Here is a 22,108-nt window from a genome sequence, read left to right as displayed (position 1 = left end):
GGATCAGGATACCCACGATTACATTACGAAAAGGTTCGCATTACTGACGGCCTTTAATGTTTGTTTGGTAGTGAAGGGTAGTGGACACCTTTCTTTGCCGAGAAGGCATTGTATTCGGTGTTTTCTCTGGGACATTTACTGGACAGCACGCATATGTGCGTTGCCCAGAGTAACTTAGTTAGTAAGTAGGGAATACGGATTCGACTGCGGGATCACGGTATGCGGTTGCTTGGTATCTGGGCGTCTCGATGAACAGACACCGAGCTGGTGTACGGCGATTTGCGGTTGAATCGATGGTAATGGGAGGACATGGAAGGGAACGTAGTATAGATCAAGGAAAATACGAGTGATAACTCTGACCAAACTTATTCGTCGTGACTATGCTATGCTGTCCCATTCCCTCTGCACAAGTCACCCTTCTCACCGCCGTCCCAGATCAATATCCAACACCTTGACCATCCCATCGTCCCGCTCTCCTCCTTCTGCCTTAACCCCAAAGAAAGGCACAACCCCCCTATTCACCACCCCCTCAAAAAGCCCCTCAATCACCCCACTCAACTCGCTCCCCGTCTGCCTGAAATCCGGAAACGCATTCACCTCCAGCAGATACGTATTCAGTCCCCCATCCTCTTCATGGCCTACCATGAAATCCAAGCCAAAGATTTCGAAACTGTTAGGCAGCGGCTGGAAATGGATCGACATGCCCCTCGCCGCAGCTTCGAACGTCGCACCTGTTGCTTCCTTGATCTGCTCGAACACTTTATCCTTCCAGTCCGGTTCACTCTCTAGTTTGACAGACCCGAGATCTGGTTGAGAAGGTATGTCGTCTGGGAGAGACCAGAATAACCCCACACTCCCCTCCCTATCCCCACTCTCTTGCAAACACGTATTCGTCAGATGCGCCTTCATAGCCTCATCGCGATCTTCCTGTAACACGTCGTCCCAAGGAGGGACGTAGGGCCGTGCAGCGAAGAGGGCGAGCATGGGTCGGTAGACGTAGACTTGGAGAGCGCAGGTGGCGAGAACGTAAGTCCGGATGTGGAATTTGCGCAGTTCTGAAGAGGGGACGTTGGGAGGAGAGAGGAGTAACGGAGGGTGGATGTAAGGTTGTGCGATGAAGTGGCGGAGTTGGGATGTTATGATGCCGTTTCCCTCCTCTTTCTCCCCCTTTCCCTCACCCTTACTGCCAATAATGTTGCTGCCAGCGTCACTTCTCGCATCCTCCTCCTCTTCTCCATCCTCATCATCACTCTCAGGATCCCACTCCTCAAAAATCTTAGTCAACTCCTCCTCACTGCTAAACAGCCTAATCCCTTGCCCCCTCTCACTCATCCCCGGTTTAAGAATCCACCATTCCTTCTTCTGCACATCTTCTTGATCTTCGTTCCGCGCCCAACTCTCCTTCAACTCCCACGCTTCGACCAGCGCATCATCCAGAAACTCGGCGTAGTCGATTTCGAATTCCACGCTTGGTTTTACATGTTTCTTGAGTACGCTATCTAGATACTTGGTAATCCAATTCGCGATGGTGGTGCTGAGGTAGTGTTTCCGGATTAGAGCTTTGCGGATTATGTAGGCGTTTGAGAGGCTGGTGGAGGAGTTTTCCATGAGGTGGTCGAAGTCGATGGATTCGTATTGGACCCATTGGAGGAGGCGGAAGGAGGGACTGGGAAGCTGTGAAATGGAGGATATCAACTCATAAGATGGTTTCGGCAGGCGCTTTTCGAGAGCGGCTAGAATGAGGGGTTGGACGTAGGGATCTTCGTAGTTGATCAGGGCGTAGATTTTGTTGTCTGTGGTATCAGAGTCTGGGGCCGCCATTTTGGTGTGATTCGAGTTTGGAAGTTGGTGGTCCTGCTCTTTCCTTCAATGGTGTGGTCGCACGTGCGTCGCTGGTATAATTGGGAAATCCTCACGCTCCTCTCAAGATGACCAGTCTCAGAAAATTGGTAAAGTGAACGCAGTATACAATTCAGCGTAACAAAGCGGGTATAATATTGTACAAGTAAAAACAAAAGGAAAGTCGTTAATGCGGCTTCGCTCCACGCTAAAGCCTTCGGTATCCATCAGCCCAGAAAAGTCGAAATACACCCCGTTGCTCGCTTAGCTCTAGCCAATCAGCGAGCTGTTGTTACCCAGACCAAACGCCCTGCCCTTCATGTTTTTTTGTGTATACCTCCCCTAGTGTTTTCCAAATAAGAATTAAACAACTTCCAAATCATCATCGTCGTCGTCGTCCATGGCAGCAATAAGACCGGCGTCAAGACCGCCCAGACTCTCGCGTCCGGGCTCGCGGATGCCTTTTCCGGCTAGCAAGAGACGCGCCTTCTTCTTCGCTGGACTGGCTTCGCGTGTACCGCGGAATGCAGAAGGGAAAGAAGTGTCCTTCTTCGGTGATGGGATGCGGCCGTACTTGAATCCCCAGCCGACGGGGTCGCTCGAATTGGATGATTTCGCCGATGCTGTGCGTTTACGTTTAACAGGCGCCAAAGAAACATCGGCTGACGTACGGTTGAGTAGACTGGTAAAGTCCACGTCGGCGGGCTTGTCGGGCTTTGCGCCTGAGGACCCTTGCGACGATGTGTAGCCTCTTGCGGGGAGGTTCTGGGTACCAGCGCCCTTGAGCTTCATGTAGTCGCCTCCGGTACTGCCGTCTCCCATCGTGCCGAGCTTCTTTGCAAGCTCTCTTTCCTTCTCTTTTTCGGCGAGTTGCTTGCGGAAGCGGTCTTCTCGACCTGCTCCGCCTTCCCAGTTTTGGTGGTCGCGGTCGATGAGCTTGGCTGCGCCGCCGGGTCGTGGTGCTATGTAGACGGTCTCGTGGAGTTCTCGGTCGTGATACTTGCCTTCCCTCTTGAGTTCATCACCTTTCGGGCCACCGCGTCGGCCAAACATGCCGCCGCCTGGACCTCCGCCAAACCCGGTCATGGTGTTGACTTGCATGCGGCCTTTCTTGGCCTTTTCCACCTGAAGTTGGATGTGGAACTCGCAGAATTCGGTCTTGCGACCGTCGATCCACTGACCACACTCCTTGCCGTCTTTCCGTTGTGCATGGCAGAAGTCTAGATCTCGCGCTGTGCCAAGTTCAAGGATGGTGTCGTCAGAACTTGACAACTTCAGCGAGAATTTGCCGGTATCGCGGTTCCGTGGTGGCATGATATCGGGGTTGAGTATGGCGACTAGTGTACCAAGAGGGAGTTTCCAGAATTGCGAAAAGCCAGTGTCGAACAGGAAGAGATCGAGCTCCCATTTGAGATCCGTGAGACGAATAACCATAAACTTGCCGTTCTGGTCCAAGTTCTTGTCCTGGTTGCCCTTGGTCTGGTCCTTGGCTGCGTTCTTGGAGTTTTGAGGTGTCGACTTGGAGCAGATAACCCCAAGAACAACATAGTCGTTCTCCCAATCTGGCGGATCGTATTCTGGCGCCTTGACGGTTTTCAGCAGTTGAGGTATTGTCAAGACCGTCTTGCCTTCCAGCGTGCGCGTGACTACATTGTGTTGCATTTCCCTCGACTTGAGGTGGAGACCAGAGAACGATTCGAAACTAGGAGCATCGGCGCTTTCGTCGCGCGACGAGATCTCGGCGTATTTTGTGGCTGTCGGAGTTGAGCCAAAGCTGCTAGACGTGGCCTTGGAAGAGGACGAGGTCGGGCGTGAGCTTTCGGGCCTGAAGGACAATGTGGAGCCTGGTCTTGGAGTGGGCGGACCCCCAAATGTACGGTTCTGTAGACTTTGCGTTCGGCTGTGATTCCTCAGGGCCGGCGGAGGCATGTCGCGTGAAGTCTTGGTATCGGTACTCTGAGATGAGCTGGTTCGTGATAGCGACGGCCGGTCTTTCAGCGCTTCGATGTTCTGCAGCCCAAACCCCCTACTCCGTCTCTGTTCAGCCTTGTCCTCCTTCTCTTCACGCTCCTTCTCCTTGTTCCTGCTCTCTGCGATGCGCTCACTGAAGGACTTGATCTTGGGCGGCTCGACCTCTTTCGACGAGCCCAGCCGCGACATGCGCCCACTAACAGCACTTCCCGGCCGCTTGAGACTAACATCGCGGGCTGTGAGTCCCTTGTCTATGCCCAGCATGACGCGCGCAGGACTCTTCGGCTCGGTTGGCGCCTGTCGCATCCGAACTGGTGATCGGGGTACCTCGACGTCGGTCTCTTGCCTGGTCTCGGGCCGCGGCAGGTCGATTCTGCGCATGCTGGTGGCCATGCTCGCTCGTGATGACGCTCCATTGCGATCCAGATCCTGAGACTCGTTCTTCTTCTTCTGCAGCGCCTTCAGCTTCAGCTTGGCCTCGATGGCCTGGAGTTGCAGCTGGAGTGTCTCCTCATCCTCTTCTCCGTCGCTGCCGGCTGGCACACCTCCGCGCGACATTGGGCGGCGTTTCGAGGGGGATGGCGATGCTGAGTCGCGCTGGCGGCGGCTCTCGTACCTCTTACGGCCGGATGGCGAGCTGAGAAGGGCTTCGACGGGCGACTGCGGGGGCCAGTTGGGCTGATTGTTCTTGACTGTCACAGAGTCAGCGCATGCTGGCACACTCACATGGGCGACTTACCTTTTGACTTGGGGCTCTCCCGCACGATCATTGTTGTGATGGTGCAATATCGGATGCGCTATCTCGCAGTGGCCCATAGCAACGCCAATACTGGAAAGCGGGAAAAGCAAGATGGGAAACAGTCGATCGTCAGGCAGGACTCACAAGCGCATAGCCCGGCCCCGTAGCGTTTGTTGACACCGGACTGTGGTTCACCCCAGACTAATCTAATCCGAAACCGTGACGTGACAGGGATTGCGCGTGTAAGGTTGCGCCCACGCGACGCGCCTGAACCCCGATTCCACCACGAATTCGATACACCACGTACAAGACTGTATATGCCCAATTGGACCAGCAGACATCTCGCAATGGCGCGCACACGTTCGAAACCCGCAAAGGCCGCACCCAAAGAATCCACCCCCGAACCTACCACCACGGCAAAACCGCTGCCCGCAAGCACATCGAACCCCCCGAAACTGTTTGTTCTACCAAAAGACACATCCAAAGACGCGCGCATAGTCAGCCTCGACAACCCCGCAAATGATACACCATCAAGATATTTCTTCTGCCCTGAGAAAGGCTTCTACGAGTTCACGCGCATCGCTGCGCCGAAGAAAGACTTCAAGAGTTGGTTGATAACAGGGGAGAAGAGCGAGGATGACACCATAGAGGAAGGAGATGCCTCACGGATAGGCAGCGGCTACATCACCAAATCCGCCGACCTCTTCATCGCAACACCAATCGACATCCTCTTCCTCATCCTCCCTGCCCTCACACCAAAGTCAGCAAAAGACACGAAACAGCACTTCCTCGCCTTCGATGACTACCTCGACACGCTCTCATCCGCTTCACCGCATTGGAAAGCGCTGTTATCACAATATCCTACCCTGAAGACTATGATAGAAACCAAGATGCGAAGGATGTGCGACACAGTCGACGCAGGCGAAGAGTCCATGTACCGGCTCTCGCACCCCAAACTTCTCGAAATCCTCGTCTCAAAAGCCGAACGCATGGTCAAGAAAGGACTGCCACCGTCGATGGAGGAGAGATTTATCAAGACAGCTCTGGAAATACCCATCATGAGCATAAAGCGCGAGGAAAGCACACCAAGCACCGTTTCAGCAACAGATGCAGCGTCAGAGAAGGAGAACGACACAACGACGACCTCACAAACGAGCGTCACAACAACAACAACACCCCCCTCCGACGCCCCCACAAAACCCACCCTCACAACCCCCACCGAAATCCCCCACCTCCTCCGCCTCCGCACATCCCTAACCTACCTCCTCTCCTCCTACACCCCACCATCTCTCCGCACCCCCTTACTCGCTCTCCTATCCGCGCGCTTCGCACCCCTCGACACCCATCTCTCCGCCATCGCGACCCTCAAATCCGAAGCGCTGTCCCTACGCTCCATCTCAGACAACATCTCGCGGAAGAGAGCGATTGAAGAAGACGAAGAGAAGATTGCCGAAAGGGAAGAAAAGAAGCGGAAGAAGGAGGATGAGGAGAGGAAGAAGAAGAGTGAGGGGAGGGGCGTTAAGGCGCTTAAGAAGGTCGATACGAGTGGGATGAAGAAGATGAGTAGTTTTTTTAGTGTTAAGCCGAAGGCGAAGTAGGAGGTTGAGATGGGTGGAATGGGGGAGGCTCGGGTATGGATGGGAGGTTGGATTGTGTGTGTACGATAGTAGGGATGTTCTAAAGTCCTCCGGTCTGGTTGCTGGCGATGTGATAGTGATGATGATGATGATCATCATCATCACTATAGGCAATCGCAGTCAGTATCTCTGCGAACGAACTGCGCACTCCATATCGTCGGCGACGTGTACTTTTGGACAATAACCAGGAAGGAAGAGCAAGCCAAGGCCATGGTTTTGCCGATACCGATTTTTAGACTCCAAGACTGGAGTTGCTGTAAAGAAGAGTAGAACAAGAATCCGCGGGGTATTTATACACGTCCCAGTCCAGTGCCAAGAACATACGTTTCTTCTTGCATTGTTTCGAGAACAAGACCGGCGCACTCCATGAAGTTGTTGGCCCATAGTTTTAGATAATAGACAGGGAAGGAAGAGCGGAGCCGAAGTCATTGAACTCAGGCTTCTTTTTTTGGACTCCAGAATGGGAAGTGTTGTAGAGACGAGAAAGACAGAAGCTGGAGAAGTATTTATACACGTCCGCAGCCCTGTGTCGGGAGCATGGGTGACTTGTTGGAGTGTTTGAGCAGCGCGAGCAGCGCACTCCATTTCGAAGTTGACGATGTGTTTTGGAAAATAGCTCAGGGAAGGAAGAGCAGACCCGAAGCCATCCTATAGACCACCTCCAGTTTTGGAAGCGGGAAATAGAGGAGTTGTGTTGAAGAGAAATGCAGACCCAAGAGTGGTATTTATATACGTCCTTGCTCTGCGCCGAGAACATTTGTTTTGTTCGCCGTATTTATGCAGCGGGAGCACTGCTCTCTCATGTGATGTTGCGGGAACGCTTTTGATGCTTTCGGTGACTTTATCTTTTCACAATCGTAGACCTTGTTGGTCGTTTCAATTCCTCTCTTTCTCCGATCTCTCACATGCAAGCTCTCGATGCATTTTTGAGTTATCTCAGAATCATACGTCAGGTTCCCAGGTCTTTTGACGAAGTAGATGCAGTCCAGCGGACAGTCATACATCTCGTAGGACCATGTTTTGTTTGTAACAGAGCTTTTTCGGTGCAGAAGGCAGGGGAACCCCCAGGAACAGACATTTTAGTGTCGGTCTGAAGCTTCTGGGTATATCCGACATGTGGAAAATCCGTTGTTGTTTTGGAAGTCGAAGGAAGGAGCAGACATAGCGGAGTCTAGTCGAGTCTTTTGGGAAGAACGGCATGCGCCTAATACGAATCCATTTTAGTATATGGGAGGAATGTTTGAGAAGAGAGGAAGCTCGCGGCTTGCACGGCGTTTTATATTTCAGAACGAGACCATTTTCTGGTATAAAAAATTGGAAGACTGTCCGAAGCGAACATGGTGTTTTCAGATGGAGATTTTGGATACTGCAACCCGTGCATGAAGGCTGCTGTTGTTTTGGAAGTGGAACGAAGGAGCCGCCATGATCGCGTGCGCTTGCGTTTTGAATCGAACGACATGGCGCCATCGTCTTCCTAGTTTTCGTAAAAAGGAGGAGGCTTTAGGAGAAGAAAGCTCTGAGCTTCTACCGCAGTTGATGACCTCTGTCCCACGCTGTCACGTGGTATAGCAGAGAGGAGGACTGTCTGGAAAGAGACGTCCCACTGTCGAGATGGACTTTTGGGCACATTCAACAACCGTATCGCTTTTGGGGTATCAAGCAGAGGAACAGACATGTGCAAAGTCCGATACCGTTTTGGATCGAGGAACATGTACCGTCATATCTCATGTTTTGTTCAGATGGAATATGATCTGAGAAGAGACAAAGCTGGCAGCATCTACCCCTAATGTTGTATAACCACCCAGGAGTCTTTTTCTGCTATAGGAGAGGCGTTTCCAACCAGCAAAAGCCATAGATCAGATTGCTAGCAACTTTGGAACACATTTGGACATCCTCAGCTTTTTGTAACTTTCTTTTAGGGGGTAGGACGAAGGAGCAGACATGCGTACGGCTGCCCTTTATTTTGAACAGAACAACATATGTCAAAGATGCTGTTCTTTTGATAGAAGAAAGTATGCTTTGAGTATAAAGAAAGCTCGCAACTTCCACTGTTTTTATATCCAAATTCTGTGAGTATCTTTGCGGTCACTGATACCGGATGATACGTCATGGCCAGAGCCGACGGCACTGAGTAAGACGCGGCGATGCGGTCATCCCTTGTGCATATTCAACAAGACTGTTGGAAATGACATAGCCTTTGAGCTTAGACAGCGATCATGGATGTAGTTGTGGTTTATTTCAAAACTGTTGCCGTTGCGTGTTTGGGTCGGAAGAAGAGCAGCACGCTCATATTAAGGCCAAGTATGCTTTTTGATGACCTGCAAATGTGGAAGATCTACGAGAGAAGCAGCATGTTCCGCTTGTTGTTTGATTTTTGGATTCAAACAGCATGGAGATGACATTGCTCAAATTCGATATTTGGACTGCGGACTGGAAGCTCGGGAGGACATCGAAATGTCTTTGCGTGGTTTTTGGTCTACTCGGGGAGACTCGAGGAAAAAATCATGGAAGTAAATGTTGCGGAATGGTTGACATCCTATTGTTGTCCGTGCAATTCCTGCGTGGCGTCGGAGAGACTCAGACAGCATGTCACGTATCTCTCGCCGTCTTTTGGCCAATTATGCCGAGAAGGAGAGGGGAAGAAGAACAGGAGGAGAAGACATATCAGTTGTGTGAACCATGTTTGGTGCTCGCTCTCGCAGAAGCCGGACATGAGTGCTAAACCTGCGTTATTGATTTTCAAAATGAGCGGATTGAATGGGTGAGGAAGAAGCCCAGAAGCAGTACCTTTTATACATCCTCAGCACCGACGCTACCTCGTTCGGGGCTCGTCTGTAGATTTCCCATTTGTTCAAACGTGTCCCAGTGGTTTCCATAAGCATGTACACAGCGACATCGTGAGAACTGATCCATTTCGTTCATGAACGTGATGTTTAGTGTAAATCTTGTATGCATATGAGATATAGACAGCAAAACCAGGACTTCGTTCAAGTAAACTTTAAGGAAGACTTTCAACAGAGTCTCTTCTCCATCCATGTTGCCGCTCGAGAGAAGATCAGTCCATGTGATGTTGGTGACGAATTTTGTTAGAACATGCCAATCTTCTTTCGTCGGGTTGAGGCATTTAAAGCTTTGAAAAGGTTCAACACATCCAATACTCATCGAAAAAGTTTCAGAATTTGCGTGTTTCTGGTGCTTTAGAAGAGGAGGACGAAGCAGATGTATTATAGCAGACGTGGTAGAGCCAACGAGCCCATCCAAAACAGAGCGTGGAGTTTTGGAGAATAGCGGAGTGAATTTCTCTCATCGACCTGCTACATGGTAGTCTTGTATGCAGTTTTGATGCCAATGGAATGCATGTCAAACGCATAGCTCGTATTTTTGACCCGCGCGGAGATGCTCGACACATCAGAGTGTCTAGGAAGTTTTTCGAAAATTTTGGAGGCTGATCAGGAGGAAGGACAGCATGGGAAGGTTTACATTCGCTTTTTGGTGAAATAGAAAGATAGTGTAATGAGGAAGAAGGTCAGCCAGATGGCGGGGTTTATGTCTTGCTTCGACGCTAGCAGCCCCGCTTTCCCGCAGCGTCATGAAAGCCGCAACCACCAGAACACAATCTTCCATTCTCAGACTGCATACTGAATTTGAGTAGCGTCCATCTTAGACGGAGTGTTTGCCTAAAGCCGGATGCGTCGAAACGCCAACATATCGTAATGGTCTGGTTGTTTGAAACTGGCAGTTGCGATATCATTTCCTCCCCAGCTGGTGTCGACACAACAGCTCCGATGGATAGCCAGGTCATACGGCGTTGGTTTTGAAGCTTCTAAGCCTAGACAGCATGGAATAGGTACTGTGCGCTTTTACATCCTGCCCAGAACAAGGACACAGCCATGGGATTTCGCCATCTTGATTTAAGTATTGTTAAAGAAACTGCAGATCCTCAAAAAATTGGGTCTCATGTTGAGGCTTTTGGAAAATTGTTCACGAGGAGTTTGTGATTGAGGAAGCGAGCAGCAGTTCCGGTGGAAGACTTTATACACAGTCTGCCGACACTTCGCAGTAACGCGGCATGACTTAGTGTTTGCGTGGGTTGGATCATGTAGCGGTGTATCGATGTTTTTGGGACCGCAGCGAGTCCATGCATGTTGAATGTGATATTTTCGGAAAAACTGCCAGAACCAGAGAAGGCGGAGTCATTGGAAGACATCGGGAGAGTTTTGGTAAAGCAGGGAGAGGATTGTGTAGTGAGGGAAATAGAAGGTTGGCACCCGAAAAGAGGTATTTACACAGCAGCCAAGCTCAGGTCGCACGTGACGGTCATAAGAGAAGATGGGGAAAGACAACACCGCCGGCTGGTCTATTCGCCGCGGTGGTGCATGTTTGAGGCACACACACATGTGGCGCCGACATACTCTTTTTGGTGTACCATAAACAAATCATGATGAAGTGTTGCGCCAAAAGACCGAAGGTCTCGCCCATGGAACTTGGCAAAGACTTTTTTTGAAGGACACGGCGTTTTGAAGAATTGCCATTCGAGGAAAGGAGACACAAGGTCGATGAAACTTGTATATCCTTTGCCAAGTCCGCAGAGCCATAAGACAAGATATCGTCGGATTATCGTCTCATACGCCGGAACGTGCAACTTTTCGAGGGAACGCGACATATCGCTGGGGTAGTCCCGATTCCAGTGGCATTACCCTTGTCATGCCATCTTCGCTGGATAGTTCAAGCAGTTCAGAGGAGCTTGCAGACCGCAGCGAACATCATAGTCTTGGTATTAGATTTAGAAAAGTCACCGAGGCTATACAAAAATCCAACCGTCGTTTTGGAAGTATTGAAAGAGGATCGAGAAGAGCAGGCCATGGCATGTACCGATCACGCTTTTTGAAATCACTAGAAAGCCAATGTGTTGTAGAAAGGAGGAGAGAGAGCCTGGCGAAGAGAAGTATTTATACACAATATGCTGCTCCACACCATCCTAGATATCATTTCATGTTTTTGTCATAAGTAACGCACACATCGAGGCATATCGTAGCGTTTTCAGACATGAAGTTTCTCCGGAAGACATTCCAAGTATTGCTCCACATCATCCGAAGAACAGCATGCGCCCAAACTTCTTCGTTTTCAAGAGTGCGCAGCCATGGTAGCATGGAGTATGGTTTTGAAGATTTTGAGACAAAGAGGAGAGGAGACGCCGCACATTTTCAACTTCTGAAGCCATTTTTATGAAGAGGTTTTTGGTATTTGGTGTGTAGAAGAGAAGAAGGAACAGCAGCGAAGAAGAACCTTCATATGTCACTCCACAGTCGAAATACTGCGGAAGTGCGAATTATAGTAGTAAAGCTCTTCTGCTTCCATGGCACTTCCCACTCTCACTTTCGCAGAGACCAGGGCCGAGCGGACAACACTGCTGCTGATGTTTTGCTTTTAGAGACGCCCCTCTCGTCTTTCATATACCAGTATCACCAGATTTTTGGTAATGGGAAGGCAGAGGCGGAGGGACGATTCCATGACAGCAGAATTTGGGACATTTTGGTAAAGCGAAAGCAGGCGCAGAAGACAGACCATTGAATCGCTCTCACTGTGTTTTGGTAGGGTGATAGAAGAGAAAGAGAGCTTTCCCATAAGACTTTCTCAAGGGGCTTTTTGGTGATGCAACAGCAGAACCACAGAAGCGGAGCCATGCTCCTGGCCGAATCGTTTTTTGGAATAAAGCACAAGAAGCTGTAGATGTGAAGAAGTAAGACACCCCAGCCCAGGAGGTGTTTATATGCAAGTTCCCCAGCTCAATAAGTCGGGAGACCATGTGGGATGATCCTATCGCTTTTTTGAGGGAAGAGAAGAAGCGGAAGACCCATGAAAGGCACGTGATACATTTTGAGCAATCATTTTCTGGAGCCTGTCCTATTTTGGTGACCTTTGGGGCTAGCAGGAGACAGAGAACATAGCAATTCATCTAATTCTTCTAGGATAGAGGCGCGCACACATCGAAAAGAAGGTTCAGTGGTTTTGGGTGAAAAGAGGAGGACGCAGACATCACAGCGTCCAGGAGCTTTCTTTTGGAGTACCAAGTGAATGTGGTGTGATAAAGAAGTAAGAAGGACAGCAGCTGAGCGGGGTTTTATACACCACCAATCCACTAGCACAATCATTCGCTTTGCTTTCTTGGGTTTCGCAAGTCCGGAACATGTATCACTCTCCTCATGTTTTGTGAACATAGCCGCGTGCATCTCCGATTTACAGTGTTTCCAAGCGTCCAGACAGCCATAAGTCCACATTGATGCGTTTTTGGAGATCTTTGGGCAGGACAACATCATTGAAGTATGTAGGCGGTTTGGGTGGACCACAATCGCACATGGCGGAATGGTCTAGGCATTTTGAGACCAAGGAGGCAGGCGAACACCATGAAAGTAAGCCATTTTGTTTTGGAAAAACATCAGAGGTGTGTGGGATGATGAAGACAGGAAGGCCCGGCAAAGACGAGGTTTTTCTACTCCGACTACCAACAAAGCACCGCTCATGAATAGTGTGGTAGCGGTTTTGGTAGACCACAACCACACATGGTGTTATTTGGGTGGGGTTTTTGAGAAAGAAGGAGGAAGAAGAACACCATAGAGCAGGCGATGTGTAAATTTTGGTAAAGGGAACCGGAAGTGTGGGATAAAGAAGACAGGAGGAACCAGCGAAGACGAGGCTTTTATACACCACCCACGCGCCAAGCACTGCCCATCGCGAAAGCGGCAGAGAACTTTTGGATCGTTGATGTGTTGTAGAACTGGGGTCAAAGTCGACACATTGAACGTTTGTGGGAGTATTTGTGGAAGCACAGGTTCTCACATGTGTACTTTACTCTTAGTTTTTGGAAGTCGCAGAAGCGAGGACGAACGCATGTAAGTGGTCTGGATATCTTTTGTTTCCGGAGCGACACGCGCGCACATCGCTTTTCTTGATGAGGGTTTGAAGTCCACGGAAGGAGGAGCGCGCACCATTCGATGTTATCAACTAGATTTTGGTCAAACTCAGGAAGAAGGAGGAGGAGCGCACACCATGAGTTCTTTCAAGTCCGGTTATGGTAGAAACACAGAAAGCTGTGGAGTGTAGAAGACAAGAAGCCAGAGATTGCGGTGAGGTTTATATATCCGCCAGACCGACACATATATCGGTGAAAAGTTCTTTTCGCACTCCATGTTGGAATTGCTTAATTCTTTAGGACAGACAGGCACAGCTCATGACATCATCGCATATGATTTTTGACTCCTTCTCAGCCATTCCAGGAACACCTGATAGTTTTGAACACCACATGCACTTTCTTTCTGCCGTTTTGGAGAACAGCGACCGACCATGTAATGTTCATAACGAATTTTCCTAGACCGGCCATGCACAACTTCAACTGAAGGTTCTCGACTCTTCCCACACCCATGGCGTCCATAGCAATATGTTTTTGGTGGTTCCAGAAACGGAGACATTTGCTAGACCTGGCTTAGTTTTGCGAAAAGACAGGACAGTCGCCAGCACATGCCTCGAGAATTCGTCTATTTTGGATAGATGGCTGTGTTTTGAGAAGGCGCAGGAGGAAGCGCACACCATTTGGGTGAACCCCGGTTTGTTTTGGAGAAGATGATGAAGCAGCGCAGGAAGGACACCTCATTACTTGGTGGCATGTATATTATAGAAAAAAATGATGGGAAGGCGCAGGAAGGCGCGCACACCATGGCATAAGATCGAGACAGTTTTTGGAGGAACCCAGAGGAAGAGGCGGAGGCAGAAGCACAGCCCATCGAGAAAAGCTGTTAGGATTTTTGAGAAAATAACGGAGAAGCGCAGGAGGAAGCGCACACCATCGGCACATTCCTTAAGCGTTTTAGTAAATCCCGAATGAAGGGTGAGTGATAAGAAACAGGAAGAGAGAGAGTAAAGCGAGGTATTTATACACGACCAGCGATGCACGTGCTACAAATTAGAGAAGTAGTTCAGACGATTCGAAATCTTCAGGTCTTCCCATGTCTTCTAGGAAGGCTTACTTTCATGTTGTAAGCCATATCGATGTTTAGTATACATAATACCCATGCCACACGCTTTTATGCCATCCCGACATACCTAGACGCCATGCCCACCATGCCCTCCCTATTTCTTTCCCCTACCCTTGGATTTACTCCTCGTATTCCGACTGGGCGGCGGTGTATCCTCACCACTGCTGTCCGCCTCAGCCTCCACAACCACACCCTCATCTTCCACCTCCACCTGCTCCATCTCCTTCACACCCGCATCTCCACTCAGCCTATCCTTCGCCTTTCGCTCCGCCTCCCAATCCCTCACAAGCCTCGTAACATCATCTTCCCGCGGCTTCTCTTTCCCATTCCACGCACTGCACCCACCGCATCTCCACCTCCCGACATCTTCGAGCGTGCGAGCGCCGGGTGGAGCCTGCCCGTTGACAAGTCGGCACTCCGAACAGATCAAGACGAAGCGGTTCTTAGCCTGTGTTTCGTCTTCGCCGAGGAGAGCGTCGAGGATGCGATCGTACCAGTGGGTTTGGGTGAAGGCGGCGGGGGAATCGGCGGTATATTGCTTGGTTAGGTCGACGGCACCGGTGTTGAATGCGTTTGGGGCGAATTCGGCGCCTGGGGCTTCTGGTGGGGGTAGCTGCTGTGGCGGGGAGGGGCCCAGGGGTGACGAGATGTTCGACGGAGGTTTCTGCGGGGTATGCGGGAGTTGCTGTGGCTGGGGTCGCTGGATGTTTGCCGTTGGAGGAGGAGGCATGCCGGTGCGGGGGCCTGGCGGCGGCGCTGGCTTCTGGGGGCCTTGGGACTTCGTGCGACCGGGAGAGTTGCCTTGTTGTGGCTGCTCGGGTTGTTTGGGCGAGGCGCCATACTTCTCGAGCAATTGTTGGGTTGAGTTGTACTTGGTGGCTTCCTTGAGGCGCTCAATGGTAGCGTCGCGTTCCTTGTTCAGCTTCTTGAGGTACGCCTCGGTGTTGCGAATGCGGTAGTCGAAGTAGCTCATGAGCGCGTAGCGGAGGCCGTAGATCCTGGAGGGTTAGATATATTCGTTGCTGCGATGACGATGGACATACAAGACAGGCCCGCCAGCCACCACACTTCCCTCAATGGGACCCCAATTCTGCCAGCCCGTTACGAAAGTGAGCACGACCGCGACCAGAATATACGCGAAGCCGGTATACAGCGTCCACATGACGCGAGCGCGTCGCGAGAGCTGCTTCTGCTTGTCATTGCGCGCGGCGGCCCTGTTGATCTTGCCAGTAAGAGTGTTGAGCGTCCTCTCGAACGAGGCGGCATCTTCGCTACCCTGTCACAGTCAGCAAGCGTATTAGCGCGTGTTTAGATTCGACGTACCTTCCAAGGCCAGAAGGACACCATGTTGGCTCTGGTAGATCGCAGCCCGGTGTGGGAGCTAGATTTCTACCGTTGAGGCCACCGAAGCGTTGCTCGTGTGTGGACCACTTTCAGCTGCGCGACGTCAGCGGGTGTCGGATCGCCAGCCGGGGGGACCCTGGCGGGAACGATGTCACGTGTGCCAACTTTCCTCGCGGAAGTTCCGAGCGGAACTGGTCGTTCTTTACAACGCTCTACTCACTGCACACCGCCCCGACTCTACACAAGATGGCGCTAGTTGCATACCGGAACCTGCTGCGATCCGCGCGCATCGCCTTTCAAGGTACGGAATGCGACATTGACCTACTTCCCGCGCTCACACAGCACAGGCGACATGAACACGCTCTTCGCCGCCCGCACCGAAGCCCGTAACAAGTTCGAGGCGAACCGCAATCTACGAATCGGTAGCGAAGAGTTGCAATCGTCACTAGTGCACGCCGAGGAAGTGGCCAAGTTCTTACGGGAAAACGTCGTTCAAGGGCAAGCAGCGGACCCAGAGGGCGAAAGTTACAGTATGCTCTCTATGGATGGTATCGGGATCAATAGGCTAACACAGGCAGAACTGCGGATACACGAGCATACCGAACGAGGCGACAACGAGGATATCAAAAAGGGCAAGGGAAAGAGTACATTGGGAGGCACAAAATGCTGTTCCTCCTAGGCTTTTATGCACATCGAATGAATCATGATACCCATACAATCCAAAACGCCGACCCAATGCAAGAAATAAAGACCTAGTTTCCAGCCAAACTGGCGTATTGAACATCGTCATCAGCTCCCGGTGGAGGTGCAACGACCATGCTGTCCAAGCTGTTCTGTGGTGCAGCCTCAATCGCGGCTTGGGAAGCAGCTGCCCGTCGCGATGAGCCGGCCACTTGTCGTCCTTCCTTTGCATATTGCATCCTGACGTTCTGATCCAAGCTGTCCAACTGCTTCGGCTTGCCCCAGGTAACGCGCATAGGGCAGCCCTTGATGACCACCTTGCCCTTTAGTGTACCCGCCGCTGTCTCGGCGTCTTCCCGCTTGACAAAGTTGACGTATGCGCAGTGCGCTCGATGTGAGCATACCAGTGACCGAAGTTGACCGTATTGTGAAAAGTGTTTGCGAAGCTCGTGCTCGGGAAGGTCGTCTTCCACGCCTGTCACGAAGAGCGATGCGACGTTGGGATCGGACGGTGGCAGCCAATCTTGCGGGTTTGGCTCCGCGGATGCGCCGCCCATGCGACCTCCTCTTCCTGGCCTCATGCCTCCTCGCGCAGGTGTACCTCGTGAATCTCGCGTTCTGATCGGACCAGGGACATGACTGCTCTCGCCTCCTGCGCCACCTCCGCCAGGCGCTGGCAACGCCTTTTGCCCACTCTCGCCCTCCTCAGCCTCTATCCGTCGCTGCTTCTTGTAGTAGGGCTCGCTCTGCGCCAAACGCTTGAGCAGGTCGCGCGCCTTCTCGTCCGTCTTCTCGTATGCCTCCATCGCTCCACGTCCCTCCTCAATCTCCCTCTCGTGCTCCTGCGCATAGTACTGTCGGTTGATGTCGCTCTGTGGGCCGGGCGCCACCATCTTCAGCGCAGCATCACGGACTACAATGGGCAGACCGAATGACAAATCGAGCATGCAGTGCTGGCAGCAGTTCTTGAGGCGGGCGCATGTGAGGCAGATGTTGGTTCGCTTTTGTCGCGCGGTGCGGTCGGCCTTCCAGCGGAAGATGGTGAAGGGTCGCGTGCAGATCTTGCACTCTGCGCCGTAGTCCTCCTTCAGCATCTGCACATAGGTGCTATCCGGCAGGCACTTCTCGCAGACGGACGGAAAATCGGTAGTTTCCCAACCCGATCCTACAAAAGTTAGTGTATGCTACGCGCAGTGAGAAAAGACATGACGTACGGTTCAGGTCGCTCTTGATTTGCGGCGGCATGGTGAGGCCTGCTGTGTAGGGTGTGCGACAGTGGCTAAGTTTTGAATGTAATCTCGCGACTTCGCCGAGCGAATCTGGGAACGTCGAGTACGCGTAGTGGGGCGCGGTGGTTGTTGCGACAGATGGTATGGGAGTGACGGTAGAAATCTAGGCACTACGCTATACGCCTTTTACGGTCTTGGCTTTCACGCGCTCGGGTGGCGACGACCGACCGCTAGCGCTGTTGACCAGGGCCGCGTACAGAGTCGGTCGTGATTGGGCGACGCCAGTTACCCCCTAAGAAATTCAAGTCCCAATCTCCTACCCATACCGCTCTTTCCTCTCCGGGGTCGTCTTTATAAAGTTTCAGGGTCCTGTCCTCTTCGAATTGTTTATTCTACTATCCGTTTCATTCCCTTCACCCCCCGCATAAACCCATATCACTCTTAATACCCATCATGTCTCCCATTGCGCTCGAAAAGGAAGACCATTCTCGCGATGCCGAGTTCAACAAGGCCATGCACGGCAAGTCTGCAAAGGCTCGCGGTGGAATGACTGCCATGTTGCAAAAGGACAAGGCTGCCCAGCAAGCCGCTGTCGACGAGTACTTCAAGCACTGGGACAACAAGGCCGCTGGCGACGAGACTGAGGAGACCCGCAAGGTATGCATATGTGGCATTGTTGTATACCGTGTTTACTAACAGACCCAGGAACGACGAGACGAATACGCTACCCTCACAAGACACTACTACAACCTCGCAACCGACCTGTACGAGTACGGCTGGGGACAGTCTTTCCACTTCGCCCGCTACGCCTATGGCGAGTCTTTCTACAAGGCCATTGCCCGCCACGAGCACTACCTTGCCCACAAGATGAACCTCCAGGACAACATGCGCGTCTTGGATGTTGGCTGCGGTGTCGGTGGACCCGCCCGTGAGATTGTCAAGTTCGCTGGTGTCAACGTCGTTGGATTGAACAACAACGACTACCAGATCGAGCGTGCCACTGCCTACGCCGAGAAGGAGGGTCTGTCAGACAAGCTCAAGTTCACCAAGGGTGACTTCATGGTATGATATACCCTCACATCCTGAGTACTCCTCACTAACCTGTAGTAGCAAATGTCTTTCCCTGACAACTCTTTCGATGCCGTCTACGCCATCGAGGCCACTGTCCACGCACCATCACTCGAGGGCATCTACAGCGAGATCTTCCGCGTTCTCAAGCCCGGCGGTGTCTTTGGTGTATACGAGTGGCTCATGACCGACAAGTACGACAACGACAACCCCCACCACCGCGAGATCCGTCTTGGAATTGAGATCGGTGACGGTATTTCCAACATGGAGAAGATTGAGGTCGCGCTCGATGCTATGAAGAAGGCTGGCTTCGTGATGGAGCACAACGAGGATCTGGCAGACAGGGACGACCCTTACCCATGGTACTGGCCGCTCTCTGGCCAGCTGAAGTACATCAGCACCATTGGCGACATCCCCACCATTCTTCGCATGACCAAGGTCGGACGTGGCCTCATCCACAAGTTCGTCGGTGGTCTTGAGGTGATCGGTCTCGCCCCCAAGGGTACCCAGAAGACTGCCGACAGTCTTGCTCTCGCAGCCGACTGCCTTGTTGCTGGTGGCAGGGAGAAGCTCTTCACACCCATGTACCTTATGGTCGGAAGGAAACCCGCCGACGCATAAGTTTTCAGTTCTCGCCCTTTGCATTAGACTTCTCTTCGCATCTAGGACCTTGTCGGTCTGCGAGCTATTCCTTCGATATAGGAGCATCATCTCCTGGCATTTGCATCACGCGCATTGGAGACGCGCATATATACTGTAATATTTGGAAGTAGGGCACGGTCTAGGGACGGTCATGGTAACGCGAAATGTGGAGCTATAGAGAATAGAAGAAGTAATCCTCAACTTCATGTTTTGATCATTATCGTACAATATGCAAGCGACTGTTGCATCACTATCCAGTAGATGCCGTATGGAAGGGGTGACTATGGTGAAAGCGACGTTGTTGAGGCGGACCATCCAGGGACCATCCAGACGCACGTCGGGTGTTCTCGCTATAGTGTGGTCCCTGCTCGAGAGCTTTGATCGCTAGCGCCGGCCCCAACGACTCGGATCTTCGCATCAAGAAATTGTCCAGCAAGCCCCAGCAACCACCACAAGCCTCAGCGGCCATCACTCGCCCACGGCACTTCCTCACCACACCTTCACCCTCACACACACCCCACAATGGCTGCTTCAAGGCTCCTCCGACCTACCTCCCGCCTCGTCTCGGCGTCGCGGCCAGCGCCCGCCTTCCGACCAGCTTTCCGCGCCGCAGCCATTACACCGTCAATTGCGAGGAGAGGATATGCGTCAGGCCAGAAGGAGATGACAGTGCGAGAGGCGCTCAACGAGGCCATGGCCGAGGAGATGGAGCGCAACGACAAGGTTTTCGTGCTCGGAGAGGAAGTCGCGCAATACAACGGAGCGTACGTCCCACCATGAAGAAGAACGATGTTATATCTGCGATAAGGAAGAGGAGGGGCCAATTGCGCAGAGAATACATCGCAGGCTATGCACAACGGAATATCAATGGACGGTGCTGACTGAGCCACAGCTACAAGGTCACAAAGGGCCTGCTCGACCGCTTCGGTGAGAAGAGGGTAATCGACTCTCCCATCACAGAGTCAGGTTTCGCCGGTCTGACCGTCGGTGCTGCGCTCGCTGGTCTCCACCCCATTGTGAGTCCCTCAGTCATCATGACCCAAAAAAGCAAATCTGACAGCGACAACAGTGCGAGTTCATGACCTTCAACTTCGCCATGCAGGCCATTGACCAGATTATCAACTCCGCCGCAAAGACCCACTACATGTCCGGTGGTATCCAGCCCTGCAACATCACCTTCCGTGGTCCCAACGGTTTCGCGTCCGGTGTCGCTGCTCAGCATTCCCAAGATTACACTGCGTGGTACGGAAGCATTCCTGGATTGAAGGTTGTTTCGCCATACAGCGCCGAGGATGCCAAGGGTCTGTTGAAGGCTGCTATCCGCGACCCCAACCCGGTCGTGGTTCTCGAGAACGAGTAGGTCACAACAGTTGCAGGACGGGAGACTGTGTACTAACACCCTCAGGCTTCTCTACGGTCTTTCCTTCCCTATGAGCGAGGAGGCCCAGAGAGACGACTTCGTCATTCCCGTAAGACACCCCACCAACCTCCCCACCACACTTCCAAACTAACCCCCCATCCAGTTCGGAAAGGCCAAGATCGAGCGCCCCGGCAAGGACCTCACCATCGTCACCCTCTCCCGCTGCGTCGGCCAATCCCTCGTTGCCGCCGAACAACTCAAGTCCAAGTACGGCGTCGAAGCCGAAGTCATCAACCTGCGCTCCATCAAGCCCCTCGACGTCGAGGCCATTGTCAAGTCCGTCAAGAAGACCGGCCACATGCTCTGCGTAGAGTCCGGATTCCCGTCTTTCGGCGTCGCGTCCGAGATTATGGCGCTTACCTGCGAGTACGCCTTCGACTACTTGGAGGCGCCCCCTGCCCGTGTTACCGGTGCTGAGGTGCCCACACCATATGCCCAGAAGCTCGAGGAGATGAGCTTCCCCAGTGAGAGCTTGATTGTGGATTACGCTGCCAAGCTGCTCCGCGTATAGATCCGGACTGTAAGGATAGGAGTTCGGTGAAGCAGCTATTCCAGCGTTTATGTACTCGATCGGTGCATTGCGTAGGGAAATGAGGGTTTATGTTCAGTGCTGGACTGGAATGAGACTTTGTATGATTCAGATGGCCATTTTCGGTTGAGGTAGACACGTAGGTGCTGGGTTAGAGCATTTTCGATTGCATGTACAAGTATTCTATTGCAACTCTATCTAACGATTGACATTGTTTGGCATCTTGGGGTTGAGGTGAGTGGATGAGAACAGGTCGACTGACGTGTTTAGGTTTCCGTCATTTCTTGAGTGCACATGTCGTTCCGCTTCATGTCTATCACATGCTGCTGTCGAGCCCTGTGATGTTGGCATCTCACCGCTCCTCTTTGTCGATAAGGATCTGGGGTCTCTTACCTCATACTGGAGGGTGTGTTGTGTCCACTTTCTTGCTCTTATCTGTTTCTTTTTGGCGCATCTCACTCCACTTCCTTCTTTTCTTTCAATACTCTACTCGTTCATTGTACGTCATGCTTCAGCAGGATGCGTTGCTGCAAATCAAGGTCGCTACGAAAGAGAGATGCCGATGCCTGTAATGCTCAGCAACTGCCTTTACGCCGGCATACCGCTCACATCGAGTTACGCATGTGCTCTCCACGAGCAAGAGTCACGATGATTTACTTAGACAGCCAACGCCGGCACGAACTCTGGTGGAAGAAAGAGCATGGCAAAGGTCGAGCGGCTGCGCCTTGACTATAGCCGGAGCGACGAGGTCGCCACCTTTCATGCAAAGAGAAGATTTCGATAACTGCAATACTCTGCATCGGCGCCAAAGTTGGCATATCGCTCAAACAGCAGTAAGCATGTACTGACGGCCAGGCACAATTGCATTAAATTGCCCAAATCGATATTCAACGGAACAGAACTTGGTATTAGAAAGAGTATCTGGGCATCCCGAGTGGCTGCGCATCGATCGTGTCGGAAACGATGAGGCTGCGAGTTT

At 52.0% G+C, this 22,108-nt stretch overlaps 8 protein-coding genes across 8 annotated transcripts; 4 read left to right on the top strand and 4 right to left on the bottom strand.

The window, feature by feature from the left end:
• Positions 1-420: 420 nt before the first annotated feature.
• On the bottom strand, positions 421-1,821 carry J4E83_005733 (uncharacterized protein; the record flags this gene model as incomplete). The annotated part of the gene is made up of 1 exon (XM_049332650.1): positions 421-1,821. The coding sequence occupies one exon, from the start codon at positions 1,819-1,821 to the stop codon at positions 421-423; it is 1,401 nt and encodes a 466-aa protein (XP_049188458.1).
• A 381-nt stretch (positions 1,822-2,202) lies between these two features.
• Positions 2,203-4,580, bottom strand: J4E83_005732 (uncharacterized protein; the record flags this gene model as incomplete). The annotated part of the gene is made up of 2 exons (XM_049332649.1): positions 2,203-4,502; positions 4,550-4,580. 2 exons carry the CDS (start codon positions 4,578-4,580, stop codon positions 2,203-2,205), a joined length of 2,331 nt encoding a protein of 776 aa, XP_049188457.1.
• A 316-nt stretch (positions 4,581-4,896) lies between these two features.
• Positions 4,897-6,147, top strand: J4E83_005731 (uncharacterized protein; the record flags this gene model as incomplete). Its single annotated transcript, XM_049332648.1, has 1 exon — positions 4,897-6,147. The coding sequence occupies one exon, from the start codon at positions 4,897-4,899 to the stop codon at positions 6,145-6,147; it is 1,251 nt and encodes a 416-aa protein (XP_049188456.1).
• An 8,163-nt stretch (positions 6,148-14,310) lies between these two features.
• On the bottom strand, positions 14,311-15,563 carry J4E83_005730 (uncharacterized protein; the record flags this gene model as incomplete). The annotated part of the gene is made up of 3 exons (XM_049332647.1): positions 14,311-15,214; positions 15,260-15,492; positions 15,540-15,563. The coding sequence occupies 3 exons, from the start codon at positions 15,561-15,563 to the stop codon at positions 14,311-14,313; spliced, it is 1,161 nt and encodes a 386-aa protein (XP_049188455.1).
• Positions 15,564-15,806: 243 nt separating this feature from the next.
• MZM1 (Mitochondrial zinc maintenance protein 1, mitochondrial) lies at positions 15,807-16,239 on the top strand (the record flags this gene model as incomplete). The annotated part of the gene is made up of 3 exons (XM_049332646.1): positions 15,807-15,861; positions 15,908-16,090; positions 16,139-16,239. 3 exons carry the CDS (start codon positions 15,807-15,809, stop codon positions 16,237-16,239), a joined length of 339 nt encoding a protein of 112 aa, XP_049188454.1.
• A 73-nt stretch (positions 16,240-16,312) lies between these two features.
• SLT11 (Pre-mRNA-splicing factor slt11) lies at positions 16,313-17,486 on the bottom strand (the record flags this gene model as incomplete). Its single annotated transcript, XM_049332645.1, has 2 exons — positions 16,313-17,406; positions 17,456-17,486. The coding sequence occupies 2 exons, from the start codon at positions 17,484-17,486 to the stop codon at positions 16,313-16,315; spliced, it is 1,125 nt and encodes a 374-aa protein (XP_049188453.1).
• A 437-nt stretch (positions 17,487-17,923) lies between these two features.
• On the top strand, positions 17,924-19,159 carry ERG6_2 (Delta(24)-sterol C-methyltransferase; the record flags this gene model as incomplete). Its single annotated transcript, XM_049332644.1, has 3 exons — positions 17,924-18,127; positions 18,176-18,532; positions 18,581-19,159. 3 exons carry the CDS (start codon positions 17,924-17,926, stop codon positions 19,157-19,159), a joined length of 1,140 nt encoding a protein of 379 aa, XP_049188452.1.
• Positions 19,160-19,702: 543 nt separating this feature from the next.
• Positions 19,703-21,111, top strand: PDB1 (pyruvate dehydrogenase E1, beta subunit; the record flags this gene model as incomplete). Its single annotated transcript, XM_049332643.1, has 5 exons — positions 19,703-19,944; positions 20,073-20,196; positions 20,250-20,536; positions 20,586-20,649; positions 20,704-21,111. The coding sequence occupies 5 exons, from the start codon at positions 19,703-19,705 to the stop codon at positions 21,109-21,111; spliced, it is 1,125 nt and encodes a 374-aa protein (XP_049188451.1).
• Positions 21,112-22,108: the final 997 nt, after the last annotated feature.

This window comes from Alternaria metachromatica (genome assembly GCF_023757995.1).
Source record: "Alternaria metachromatica strain BMP 0045 chromosome Unknown scaffold_11, whole genome shotgun sequence".
NCBI classification, from domain to species: domain Eukaryota; kingdom Fungi; phylum Ascomycota; class Dothideomycetes; order Pleosporales; family Pleosporaceae; genus Alternaria; species Alternaria metachromatica.
This window is presented reverse-complemented; position numbering and strand designations above follow the sequence as displayed.